Genomic DNA, 14707 nt, shown 5'->3' with positions numbered 1-14707 from the left:
CATTGTTTAGTCGATTAACCAGAGTCCTGAATCCAACAAACTATGAACAGTGAGTTAACAAGCTAGGGCTGACCCTAATTAGTCGACTGGTCGATTGTTTGGTCGATAGGCTAGTTTGGTCGACCAAGATGTTTTGTAGTCGAGAAGTGGCAAATATATATATATATATATATATATATATATATATATATATATATATATATATATATATATATACATACATACACACTGCTCAAAAAAATAAAGGGAACACTTAAACAACACATCCTAGATCTGAATGAAAGAAACAATCTTATTAAATACCTTTTTCTTTACATAGTTGAATGTGCTGACAACAAAATCACACAAAAATAATCAATGGAATTAAATATATCAACCCATGGAGGTCTGGATTTGGAGTCACACTCAAAATTAAAGTGGAAAACCACACTACAGGCTGATCCAACTTTGATGTAATGTCCTTAAAACTAGTCAAAATGAGGCTCAGTAGTGTGTGTGGCCTCCACGTGCCTGTATGACCTCCCTACAATGCCTGGGCATGCTCCTGATGAGGTGGTGGCTGGTCTCCTGAGGGATCTCCTCCCAGACCTGAACTAAAGCATCCGCCAACTCCTGGACAGTCACTGGTGCAACGTGGCGTTGGTGGATGGAGCGAGACATGATGTCCCAGATATGCTCAATTGGATTCAGGTCTGGGGAACGGGCGGGTCAGTCCATAGCATCAATGCCTTCCTCTTGCAGGAACTGCTGACACACTCCAGCCACATGAGGTCTAGCATTGTCTTGCATTAGGAGGAACCCAGGGCCAACTGCACCAGCATATGGTCTCACAAGGGGTCTGAGGATCTCATCTCGGTACCTAATGGCAGTCAGGCTACCGCTGGCGAGCACATGGAGGGCTGGGCGGCCCCCCAAAGAAATGCCACCCCACACCATGACGGACCCACCGCCAAACTGGTCATGCTGGAGAATGTTGCAGGCAGCAGAACGTTCTCCACGGCGTCTCCAGACTCTGTCACGTCTGTCACGTGCTCAGTGTGAACCTGCTTTCATCTGTGAAGAGCACAGGGCGCCAGTGGCGAATTTGCCAATCTTGGTGTTCTCTGACGTCCTGCACGGTGTTGGGCTGTAAGCACAACCCCCACCTGTGGATGTTGGGCCCTCATACCACCCTCATGGAGTCTGTTTCTGACTGTTTGAGCAGACACATGCACATTTGTGGCCTGCTGGAGGTCATTTTGCAGGGCTCTGGCAGTGCTCCTCCTGCTCCTCCTTGCACAAAGGTGGAGGTAGCGGTCCTGCTGCTGGGTTGTTGCCCTCCTACGGCCTCCTCCACGTCTCCTGATGTACTGGCCTGTCTCCTGGTAGCACCTCCATGCTCTGGACACTACGCTGACAGACACAGCAAACCTTCTTGCCACAGCTCGCATTGATGTGCCATCCTGGATGAGCTGCACTACCTGAGCCACTTGTGTGGGTTGTAGACTCCGTCTCATGCTACCACTAGAGTGAAAGCACCGCCAGCATTCAAAAGTGACCAAAACATCAGCCAGGAAGCATAGGAACTGAGAAGTGGTCTGTGGTCACCACCTGCTGAACCAATCCTTTATTGGGGGTGTCTTGCTTATTGCCTATAATTTCCACCTGTTGTCTATTCCATTTGCACAACAGCATGTGACATTTATTGTCAATCAGTGTTGCTTCCTAAGTGGACAGTTTGATTTCACAGAAGTGTGATTGACTTGGAGTTACATTGTGTTGTTTAAGTGTTCCCTTTATTTTTTTGAGCAGTATATATATATTATGGCACACAAGACACCTGTCTTATTTGAGGCGATCTCAGTGAACTAATCCATTGTGGAGGCCGAGATTAATCCATTGCAGAGGCTGCTGGGATGGCACAGTCCAAGAAGAAGGGGAGTGTGGCTGCACAATGCATGTCTCTCTCCAGAATGCGCACTCGCCCACCAATTTGTGCACATTCATTGTTTCGTAACTTCATTGTGTGAATTGTTTGCAGTTGATTATTAGTTTCTATCAATTCCTCATTACATATATCACCAGTGTCACGACTTCCGCCAAGGACGATCCCTCTCCTTGTTCGGGCGGCGTTCGGCGGGCGGCGTTCGGCGGTCGACGTCACCGGTCTTCTAGCTATCGCCGATCCACCTTTCATTTTCCATTTGTTTTGTCGTTTTCCCGCACACCTGGTTTGCATTCCCTCATTACTCATCTTACATATAACCCTCTGTTTCCCCCCATGTCTGTGTGTGGAATTGTTATTTGTAAATGTATGCGTACTCCAGGCTGGTTTGCGCCAGGTTATAGTAACCCGTGTGTGTTGAGTTTTCTGAGTGCCGTGTTTTTTTCGCCTCAGTAAAGGGCTCAGTTTGCTACCCATTTCTGCTCTCCTGCGCCTGACTTCCCTGCAGCCAGTTACGCACTCCGTTACAACCAGTAGTACACTTACCATTAATTCCTATACTTAATGTTTGATAACAGTAATTTCTGTTCATACATTTAATATATTATTATTCCAGTCTTTTACCGTTCTCATCAATATATTATTATTCCACTCGGAGTGGACGCACTGTTTGAAGAGTGCACAACCTATGCAACACTTGTGAGAAACAAGTTTTGGTTTATTTATTCCATTTACGAGTTTTGTCAATTTAGTCAATGTCTTTTGTTTAGAGCACTCCTGGCAATGTTGAGTAAGGATGCGCACCTGATTATGCATTGAAGTAGGCCTATAGGCTACCTGGCCTGTGCGAAAGTGGACGCATATAAATGTGCCCATTTGGGGATCTGATAGTTTTTCTGATTGTCTTAACCCACCACCACTAATGAGCTGTTGAGATTCTCAAAGTAATGTTTTCTTCACCTCAAACAGCAAGCAATCAAAGTCCGTTTTTACATCCATTGAGAATGACAAAGGTTTCTCAATGTATTAAAAACATTTTTATCCAGCTCTCCCCCCTTCGACAGCGACTCAGCGTGAAAGGGAAAAATGTAATGCTCTGATCCAGTGGAAACGTCATAAAATAGGGCATATCTGATTACTTCTTATCGCTTGCACAAATAGCCTACAGCTGTGTCTGTCCCAAGCACATTGACTCGGGAAACTCTGAGGGACCAGAATATTTTAGACAATGTTGCAAGTTTGCTAGCATGAGCTTCCGACCAAAGTTAATAGTTGATACAATGTTTCAAGTTCATTGCAGACAGGCCATGCGTATAAAATATCCTAATAAAAATATCTTAAAAGTCACATTGGCTACCTACAGGCTGCAATGTTTTTATTTGTTTGCTTTATAGACAATTTTTTACATAGTTGGCAATGGCAACAGAAGTAACTTTTTAGGTCATTTTCATTTAGATTTGGATAGAATTTTGATGAACCACATGACAAAGATTTTAAATGAAACTGTTCCACGACAATGTGCATCTGAAAACCATAACTGGCACGCAAATTGGTAGAAATGGTAAGTAAGATAAATTGGCATTCCACATGAGAAAGGTTGCAGACTCCTCGTGTAGCCTATTACAGGTAACTTCAGGAGTGTAACGGTAGAATCTGCGAAATCCAGTAGGAGTGGAGGAGGATGCTCGGGACAGGTTACGTTTTTTTTCTTCTGGTTATCTTGATCTCTGTCTCCCTCTTGAGTCATTTGTGTCTGATTTGATCCAACAGTGCCCTTAAAGCATCAGACATGCTCAATGCATATATAGTTGATTTTATTCAGACACATAGGGTGTATCTTTATATGAAAAAATAGACGTTTCAAAATGTAGACCCATCGATTGGTCGAAAGAAGAGACGACTTTCGGTCAACCTAGATTTTCCTTACTCGAGGGCAACCCTATAACGAGCTAAGCTAAAGTAAAGGCAATGGATGTTTCGGCGCTAAATAAATCACTCCAACTCTACACATGATCAGGCTAGGCATGGATTGAGGTCTACCAATTACACAAAGAGGTGCAAAGAAGGATATCAAACACATACACCAACTTGACATTTGCCAGCCACATAGCTTTTTCTCTTTATATGTCAGTGCTTCTTTTCAAAATGATAATTGCTCCTCTTGGTCAAAGCCAAAAGAACAAAAAAGTATATTTCCAGTCATCCCATCTGTCTCTGTCAATTTTGCCAACAGTAGAACATGAGGATATGGATCAGTGGACTTCTGCTGTTCTCCCAGAGTGTGAGTGGTGATGCTGTTCTTCCAGAGTGTGAGGGGTGAGTGAGTGACATGAGCTCAGAGGAGACTTCAGAAAGAGGCAAAAGATGCTAACAGTGCAGAACAGAGGCTTTCCCTGCTCATCTGCCTCCACTCAGCTTATCTAGCAAAGATTGACAGGGAGAACAGACGCAACGGCTCTGCTGGCTCTCCTCCTGCCATCTAGAATGACTGACTGACTAGCAGGCTATAAAAGGTCCAGGTGTTATGTGTTTCACATTCTATATGTATTTATTAAATTCAAGCCAAATAGAGATATTTTGAATTTATCTTTGTTAGATGTCAATTTCACAAGCCCCCATGTGTCCTATAAACTTCCTTAATCCCTAAATACTTAAGCTTATTTTATGCAGACGCTGTTCCTTGCAATACTGATACCCATTGCCAGCTAATCCTATTGCGAATGCTGCAAATGCTGCTTTGCTGCCCAGAGTGGTGAATATACTGTATCACTCTCTCAGGCCACTTATTTCTGTTTTGGTCAAAATGTGGTGAAAATGAGAGCTGGGTAATTTTCTGCATCAATAGTAAGACCTAAAAAACTCCCCCATCTTAAGCATTTTATTTGACAGTTAAATTGTTCCCATTTAGGGCAAGAAAAATAGAGGTGGCCATTACAATGCTCTACAGATGTAGGATCTTAATTTGAGCCAGTTTGCTGCAGCAGGAAAATAATCCTGCAGCAACAGGACATGTGAATTATTATGTGGATTGTAATTCATGGACATTTTTGTAGGGAGTGATAAAATTTTTTATAAGGGAATATCAAGTCCGACATTTCTAAGTGGATATTACAAACTTCAGAAGCATTTTAAACCTCAAATACACTAAAAGTTTTAAATGTTCTGCATTGCAGGAAAGTTATTTTGCAACAGGGTGATCAAATTAAGATCAAATTAAGATCCTACATCTGTATACACATCCTAGGACCGAGCCACTATATTCTCCACAAATAGCTTTTCACAAATGGATTACAACGGGATCAAGATTTAGAGGAAAATAAATGAATGGATGCACTAGAAAGTAAAATATAGTAGAATAATAAAATCTGAACAATTTATTCTGTCAGGCATAAACGTATATATGCAGGCACTTGTAAATAAACAAACTCAAAATCATCAAATCAAAACATAAAGCAGCACTAACTTTTGGCTATGATTGATCGTCCTGTCCAGTCATCATTAATCATCTGGATATTCCCAAAATGGATGTCGCTGAAGAAGATGCGATTGGTCCCTCCTGCTGTTTTCTGGCGGTAATCAAAGGTCAGTGCTATGACGTTTTTGAAGTAGGTGGGCCTCTCGAAGGGCTGGACGGGCGAGTTGAGGTCGCTCTCGTCTGAGAGGTGAACGCTCTTCAGTATGGTCCTCTCAGAGTAAAGCAGATAGCCTTCGTATCGCTCGCAGGCAAAGCCGTCCTCAGCCAGGTGGCCATGGGCACAGGAACAGGTCCTACGCCCACTGCCCAGGTGGAAGCAGAGCTGCTGACAGCCCCCATTGCTCCTGGCACATGGGTTGGTACCTGGGTTGGCAGACACAAACACTGTGTTCAAGGCATATTCTACCTAAGATTACTTTACCCTCATTAATTTAATGGTTATGAAGTTAATTGTTTAGTGTAATGCCAGAACTAGAAGTGCTGGTGTGATATGACGTCACTTTTGTATTGTACATGCACTGCCTATAGCTACGGTTTATCTTTCCCTTGTACTAGATGGCTCCCAGTTGATTATGAACAATGTATTTAACAATGCTACTGATGATGGGTGAGAATCAATAAGGAGCATTAAGTTGAAACCTCAACCTTTCTCCCGCCCTCTATTAAATACTGTCACATCCTTCAAGTTGACCCCCAGACCACTCCTCATGGTCACTGCCTCGCTGCCGTCACTCTTGAAGCCTCGTCGGATGGAACCATTGGAGTGAGCTCTGAGGACAGAAAGAGAGAGACATTTTGAAAAGTCATCAATGACACACATTTTTTATTTTTATTTGTTTCTTAAAAGTACTTTTATTTTTGGCTCTTGGACAAGATGCCCCCCATTGCTATCCAACGGGCGGACAGGACAGTGGAGTCAGGGAAATTGAGAGGGGGAGGGTTTGCCTCTACATCAACACTAATTGGTGTCCTAACTCCAGCGCGTTGGAAGTGTCGACCAACTGTTCACCCGTCTTAGAATACCTGAAGGTCAAATGCCGACCCTTCTACCTCCCGAGGGAGTTTTCAGCAGTTATCGTGACTGTTGTATACATTCCACAGCAGGACAAGAAAAATAACAAGCTGGCACTTAACGAACTTTACACGGCTATAAACAAGCAAGAAAACGAACATCCAGAGGCTGCCTTTCTGGTTGCCGGCAATTTTAATTCTGGGTCACTAAGACACGTGGTGCCCAACTTCCATCAACCCGTCTCTAATGCCACTAGTGGTGATAAAGTCCTAGACCACTGTTATTCTACCTACAACCAAGCATACAAGGCCCTCCCTCTGCAAATCAAATCATGACTCCGCACTCCTGCTTCCTGTTTACAAGCAGAAACTCAAAACAGGAAGTAGCTGTGACTCGCTCCATTTAGAAATGGTCACCAGAATCAGAAATTAAGATATAGGACTGCTTTGCTAGCGCTGATTGGAATGTGTTTTGAGACTACGCCACTAACATTGACAAGCTAACCACCTCTGTCACCAGCTTCATTAGAAAATGTATCAGCGACGTTGTCCCCACAGTGAGGATTCACTGGTTCCCCCAATTAAAAGCCCTGGATTAACACAGAGGTTGGAGCTAAACTAAAGGACAGGGCTACCACACACAGAGCTGTCGTAGACAACCCTGAGGCTACGGCCGAGGACAGGAATAAGTACAAGAAGTCCCGCTATGACCTCCGCACAGTCATCAAACGAGCAAAAGGACAATATAGGAATAAGGTGGAATCATACTACACAGGATCCGACGCCCGCCGCATGTGGCAGGGGCTACAGTCCATGACGGATTACAAAGAAAGACCCAACCGTGATCTGCCCACCGATGCCTCTCTACCAGACAAACTCAATGCATTTTATCCACGCTTTGACAACAACATCGTGCCGGGTATGAGGGTCATCACCGACCCAGAGGATTGGGTGATCTTGCTCTCCAAGGCCGATGTGAGGAAGGTCTTTGATCAGGTCAACACCCGAAAGGCCACAGGGGACCTGACAGTATTCCAGAGCGCATTCTCAGAGCATGCGCAGAACAGCTGGCAGGCATATTCACAGTAATTTTCAACCTCTCCTTGTCCCAGTCTGTAAGGTGACCACCATCATTCCTGTGCCCATTGTGGCTTCATGCCACAATGACTACCGCCCTGTAGCGCTCACTTCTGTAATCATGAAGTGCTTTGAGAGGCTGGTTATGGCAAACATTAATTCCACCATCCCAGACACCCTAGACCCACTCCAATTTGCATACCTCCTCAATAAATCCATAGAGGACGCAATCTCAATTGCTCTCCACACTGCCGTCAACCACCTCTCCCTCAAAGTCAGTAATACCAAGGAGTTGGACTACAGAAAATGGGGGGTGGGGGGGGGGTTTGGGCGAGCACGAGAGCTTCAAGTTCCTCTGTGTCCAAATCATAAAGCCGTGACAGCACATCTCCCCCTCAGGAGGTTGAAACAGTTTGGCATGGGCCCTCAAATTCTCATAAAGTTCAACAGCTTCCCCATTGAGAACATTTTTACTGGCTGCATAGCTGCCTGGTATGGCAACAGCACCGCCCTCGATCGCATCCCACAGAGGGTGGTGCGGACAGCCCAGTATATCACTGGGGGCGAGCTCCCTGCCATCCAGGACATCTTCATCAGGCGGTGTGGTAGGAAGGCTTGAGTCAACCTTGTATCTTTATTTACCTTTTATTTTTGCACTGTCTCTATGCACACACACACACACACACACACACACACACACACACACACACACACACACACACACACACACACACACACACACACACACACACACGCACACACACACACACACCATATCTAACTTTAAGCACCAGCTGTCAGAGCAGCTCACAGATCACTGCACCTGTACATAGCCCATCTGTAAATAGCCCATCCAACTACCTCATCCCCATACTGTTATTTATTTTGCTCCTTGCACCCCAGTATCTCTACTTGCACACTCATCTTCTGCACATCTATCACTCCAGTGTTTAATTGCAATATTGTAATTATTTTGCCACTATGGCCTATTTATTGCCTTACCTCCCTTATCCTACCTCATTTGCACACACTGTATATATACTTTTTTCTGTTTTATTATTGACTGTATATTTGTTTATTCCATGTGTAACTCTGTGTTGTTGTTTGTGTTGCACTGCTTTGCTTTATCTTGGCCAGGTCGCAGTTGTAAATGAGAACTTGTTCTCAACTGGCCTACCTGGTTAAATAAAGGTGAAATAAAAATACAAAATATAAAAAAAATATGCACATTAATTTATACTGACTCGACACACACGCACACCCACTCACATTCAAGCTGCTGCTACTCTGTTTATCTTATATCCTTTTGCCTACTCACCTTACCCTTATACATATCTACCTCCATTACTCCAGTATTCCTGCACATTTTAAATAGTATTGGAACTGACCATGTATATAGTATGCTTACATACTTATTGTGTTCTTCTTATTTCTCATGTGTTTTTTTTCTAGTATTACATTGTTTTTGATTATTGCATTGTTGGGTTTTGAGTTTGCAAGAAAGTCATTTCACTACTTGTGCATGTGACATTAAAACGTAAAACTTTTCTCAATGACAGAAAATAGAAAAGGCTGGCATAATTTATTTTAACAATGGCACTTTATCATAAAGAAAATAATCAAGCAAGCATGAAATACCTCAAGATAACTGGTTTAGCAAAAGGTAAAGGGACTTGCCCTTGATAATGACATTGAGATATGCTAGTACATTTACATAAAGAGATGGTGCACCTATTAATGTAAAAATACTCCCCTGAGGATCTCCCCACTGAGACCTCTGAGATTAAGGGTTAGAGGATCGGACTTTGCAGCCCACTCTGTGTGCATTTAAGGAAATAATAAATTACCTGTCAGACCAGTAGATGTAAGCTCCAAACACTGCCACGGAGAACAGGTCTACGTTGGCCACTGACAGTACAATCTCCCTGCTCTCACCCGTCTCAAGGTTGATCCTCTCTATCTTGTCAGTGCGGGCATCACACCAGTATAATCTATTTTCCTGCAAAGTTATGGGGGTAAATTGGGTACATTTTATCCAAACAAAGGAAGATGAGGATAGGATGCTGTTATAAAACTGCTTTAGGATGGGGTGGATGGATAAGAGCAAATAGCACATGGATGGATCAGGAGGAAGCCCTGTACTGTACCTCATAGTCTATGGAGATTCCGTTGGGCCAGGCAATGCCAGTGTTGACCAGGGTGACCTGATCAGACCCATCTAGACGGGCTCTCCCTATGCAGGGGCTCTGGCCCCACTCTGTCCAGAACAGATACCTACCAGAGGGAGGGAGGGAGAGGAGAGAGGGAGAGAGAGAGAGATTGTAAATACAACCCATATTTATGTTTATTTATTTTCCCTTTTGTACTTTAACTATTTGCACATCGTAACAACACTGCACATAGCCATAATATGACATTTGTCTCTATTCATTTTAAACTTTTACTGTACATTTTTATTGTTTATTTCACTTTTGTTAATTATCTATTTCGCTTGCTTTGGCAATGTAAACATATGTTTCCCATGCCAATAAAGCACTTTGAATTTCATTAGAGAGAGAGAGAGAGAGAGAGAGAGAGAGAGAGAGAGAGAGAGAAGAGAGAGAGAGAGAAGAGTGAGAGAGAGAGAGAGAGAGAGAGAGAGAGAGAGAGAGAGAGAGAGAGAGAGAGAGAGAGAGAGAGAGAGAGAGGAGAGAGAGGCATAGTGGTAAACAGCAATATTATTGACATATAACTGCTTGGACAACATTAACAGATCTGAAAGGATACACAACATGTCTGATCGAATGTGATAAGGAGGTTATCAGAGGCTATGTAACTGAAATCATATAGTGTTACAATGTAGTTAATCTCAAAGCCTACTTCTATTGGGTCTAGAGAGGATACTTTGGTGTTACAGCCCTCTGTTTTCAGAAAATGGTTGAAATGTGAGCCTGTCATGCGCCTCCAGCTGTTCTTTCACGCAGTGTCAACTGTCGATCTCGGACCTTTAGTAGCAAACTGAAACGAATCATACTGTGACTGCACACAACACCTACAACTGCTAAACAACTTCACATAGGTCAGGCATGACAACAAACATCACTGCAGGAGCTAGGAGCACATCTAAGCGTGTTTATACTGGTCTGAGCATGTTTCTACTGGTCTGAGTGGGAGGGATTTCCTCCAAGGATTTATTTTTATTATTTATAAATAAATACAGTACCAGTCAAAAGTTTGGACACACCTACTCATTCAAGATTTTTTATATTGTAGAATAACAGTGAAGACATCAAAACTATTAAATAACACAAATGGAATCAAGTAGTAACCAAAAAAGTGTTAAACAATCAAAACATATTTAACATTTGAAATTCTTCAAAGTAGCCATGCTTTGCCTTGATGACAGCTTTGCACACTCTTGGCATTCTCTCAACCAGCTTCACGAGGTTTTGTATTTGTATTTATTATGGATCCCCATTAGCTGCTTGCAAGGTAGCAGTTACTCTTCCTGGGGTCAAGTAAAATTATGCAGTTTATACAATTTTAAAAACATAAAAATACATCCACAGATTCCACAACACACTGTGTGCCCTCAGGCCCCTACTCCACCACTACCACATATCTACAGCACAAATTCCATGTGTACGTGTGTATAGTGCGTATGTTATCGTGTGTGTGTGTGTGTGTGTGTAATCCATGTGTCTGTGCCTATGTTTTTGTTGCTTCACAGTCCCTGCTGTTCCATAAGGTGTATTTTTTATTTGTTTTTGAATGAAATCAAATTTTACTGCTTGGTTCAGTTACTTGATGTGGAATAGAGTTCCGTGTAGTCATGGCTCTATGTAGTACTGTGCGCCTCCCATAGTCTGTTCTGGACTTGGGGACTGTGAAGAGACCTCTTGAGGCATGTCTTCTGGGGTATGCATGGGTGTCCGAGCTGTTCACCAGTAGTTCAAACAGACAGCTCGGTGCATTCAACATGTCAGTACCTCTCATATATACAAGTAGTGATGAAGTGAATCTCTCTTCTACTTTGAGCCAGGAGAGATTGACATGCATATTACTAATATTAGTGCTCTGTGTACATCCAAGGGCCAGCTGTGCTGCCCTGTTCTGAGCCAGTTGCAATTTTCCTAAGTCCCTTTTTGTGGCACCTGACCACACGACTGAACAGTAGTCCAGGTGCGACAAAACTAGGGCCTGTAGGACCTGTCTTGTAGAAAGCGCTGTTAAGAAGGTAGAGCAGCGCTTTATTATGGACATACTTCTCCTCACCTTAGCTACTGTTGTATCAATATGTTTTGACCATGACAGTTTACAATCCAGGGTTACTCCAAGCAGTTTAGTCACCTCAACTTGCTCAATTTCAAGATTATTTATTATAATATTTAGTTGAGGTTTAGGGTTTAGTGAATGATTTGTCCCAAATACAATGCTTTTACTTTCAGAAATATTTAGGACTAACTTATTCCTTTCCACCCACTTGTTAAGGGTTGCAGTCATTTCAGTCACCGTGGTAGCTAACATGTAGAGTGTTGAGTCACCCGCATACATAGACACACTGGCTTTACTCAAAATGTAGGGGCTATTTCACCCAGAAGGAGAGTGATGGAGTGATGCATCAGATCATCTGGCCTCCACAATCACCCGACCTCAACCAATTGAGATGTTTTGGGATGAGTTGGACTGCAGATTGAAGGAAAAGCAGCCAAGTGCTCAGCATATGTGGGAACTCCTTTAAGACTGTTGGAAAAGCATTCCTCATGAAGCTGGTTGAGAGAATGCCAAGTGTTCAAAGCTGTCATCAAGGCAAAAGGTGGCTACTTTGAAGAATCTTTATGGTTACTACATGATTATATATGTGTTATTTCATTTCATATTTCATAGTTTCGATGTCTTCATTATTATTCTACAATGGAGAAAATAGTCAAAAAAAGAAAAAACCTTGAATGAGTAGGTGTCCAAACGTTTCACTGGTAATGTATATACGTACAAAAGTACATGGATTCGGCTGTTTCAGCCACACCCGTTGCTGACAGGTGTATAAAATCGAGCACACAGCCATGCATTCTCCATAGACAAACACTGACAGTAGAATGGCCTTACTGAAGAGCTCAGTGACTTTCAACGTGGCGCAGTCCTAAGATGCCACCTTTCCAGCAAGTCAGTTTGTCAAATGTATGCCCTGCTAGAGCTTCCCAGGTCAACTGTAAGTGCTGTTATTGTGAAGTGGAAACTTCTAGTAGTAACAACGGCTCAGCCGCAAAGTGGTAGGCCACGCAAGCTCAAAGAACGAGACCGCCGAGTGCTGAAGTGCTTAGCACGCAAAAATCGTCTGTCCACAGTTACAACACTCACCATCTGTTCCGAAATCTTAGCTACAGCATACAATGACATTCTAGACGATTCTGCACTTCCAACCATCACTTGCCTTCCTGCCTTTGGGACAACAACTTCCATTGTTACGGCGGAGACATAAGCATCTCATCATTACATACAGATTTCTGCTTTCCATAAAGCCTACCAGCCATACAAACAGCCTTACCTCCCACTCCCAGGCTTCCCCAAGGTCTTAAAGTAAGCAGAATAATAGCACTAAACTACATTATCCTTTTAATCAGGATTGGAATGATTTTAGTAGCCTATTTTAAATTGTTGGTGTTGAGCTAGGGTATGCATACCCAATTGACGCCTCTGGCACACGTACAAACACGCATTCAAGCACGTACGCACAAAGACACACAGACAAACAAACAGACATACCCTTTCTGTGGATGAACAGCGATGGCTCTTGGTTGGTCGAGTCCCTCTGAGATGACTACACAACGGAAGGTACCACTAAGACGGGCAACCTCTATGAGGTTGAAACCATGGTCTGTCCAGTAAAGGTTACCTGTGGGAGGAAGACAAATATACTGTTATTAGAGTACAAAGAACATTGTTACTCTTACTCATCAGAAACTAAGGAGATAATCACAACACGAACATGTAATTCAAAATCTCACTTCCGTAGACTTGCATCATTTATCCCAATGGCTATCTTTCAATTTTATTTGAATATTTCTTATGTATACCTTTATTTATACAGGTTAGTTCCATGAGATAAAATCTTGGGGGGGGGGGGGTGTACACACATAGCAAGAACCCATTTTTTACGTTTTACAGAAGACAATACTGACCAGCAATCCAGTCAACTGCGATGCCCTCTACCCTGCTGATGCCCGTAGTAATGATGTCCTCCCTCCAGGTCTGATCCCTCTTGGCTCTGGAGATTGTGTTCAGGCCCATGTCTGTCCAGTACACTGTGTCATTACCTGTGGATAGGCAGGAAACAAAGTAAGGAAAAAAATTGCACACTTGTAATATTCTATATACATTTCTGTGTAGACTGCAAACTTGGTATTCTTGGTATTCTTTAGTAGTCTTGGTATTCCTAGAGTGTGGACCTGATCCTTTTGTACAAATGTGGAAAAGGTAGGTACATTACATAGCCTCCTTCTTAATATACCCGTTTTTTATGGAACATTATGTAGCTCTTCATGGAGCAATCTTTTATTATTATGATGATATAAAGTATGATAGTTGTTACCGTATCCGTACATCCATTCAGACCTAATTTCCAGTGGTGGAAAAAGTATCCAATTGTCATACTTGAGTAAAACTAAAGAAACCTTAATAGAAAATAACTCAAGTGAAAGTGAGACACCCAGTAAAATACTACTCTTAAAATATTAGGTTTAAAATGTACTTAAGTATCAAAACAAAAATATAATTGCTAAAATATACAGTTGAAGTCGGAGGTTTACGTACACATTAGCCAAATACATTTAAACTCAGTTTTTAATCCTAGTAAAAAATCCCTGTCTTAAGTCAGTTAGGATCACCGCTTTATTTTAAGAATGTGAAATGTCAGAATAATAGTAGAGAAAATTCTTTATTTCAGCTTTTATTTCTTTCATCACATTCCCAGTGGGTCAGAAATTTACATACACTCAATTAGTATTTGGAAGCTTTGCCTTTAAATTGTTTAACTTGAGTCAAACATTTCGGGTTGCCTTCCGCAAGGTTCCCACAATAAGTTGGGTGAATATTGGCCCATTCCTCCTGACAGAGATGCTGTAACTGAGTCAGGTCTGTAGGCCACTTTGCTCGCACACGCTTTTCTAGTTCTGCCCACAAATGTTCTATGGGATTGAGGTCAGGGCTTTGTGATGGCCACTCCCATACCTTGACTTTGTTGT

The 14707-nt window shown here is 42.5% G+C and overlaps 1 protein-coding gene across 1 annotated transcript in view; it reads right to left on the bottom strand.

Annotated features, from left to right (window-relative positions):
- The window catches only part of LOC115156297 (low-density lipoprotein receptor-related protein 1B-like), a 575728-nt gene that overhangs the window by 141523 nt on the left and 419498 nt on the right, over nt 1–14707 (bottom strand). The window contains exons 36-41 of the mRNA XM_029703749.1: nt 13646–13780; nt 13230–13359; nt 9635–9761; nt 9335–9486; nt 6045–6169; nt 5388–5762 (exon numbers count right to left, since the gene is read on the bottom strand). Coding sequence (XP_029559609.1) covers nt 5388–5762; nt 6045–6169; nt 9335–9486; nt 9635–9761; nt 13230–13359; nt 13646–13780 — 1044 coding nt within the window. The remainder of the gene's footprint in view (nt 1–5387; nt 5763–6044; nt 6170–9334; nt 9487–9634; nt 9762–13229; nt 13360–13645; nt 13781–14707) is intronic.

Source organism: Salmo trutta, chromosome 20 (assembly GCF_901001165.1).
Source record: "Salmo trutta chromosome 20, fSalTru1.1, whole genome shotgun sequence".
Lineage (NCBI taxonomy): Eukaryota > Metazoa > Chordata > Actinopteri > Salmoniformes > Salmonidae > Salmo > Salmo trutta.
This window is presented reverse-complemented; position numbering and strand designations above follow the sequence as displayed.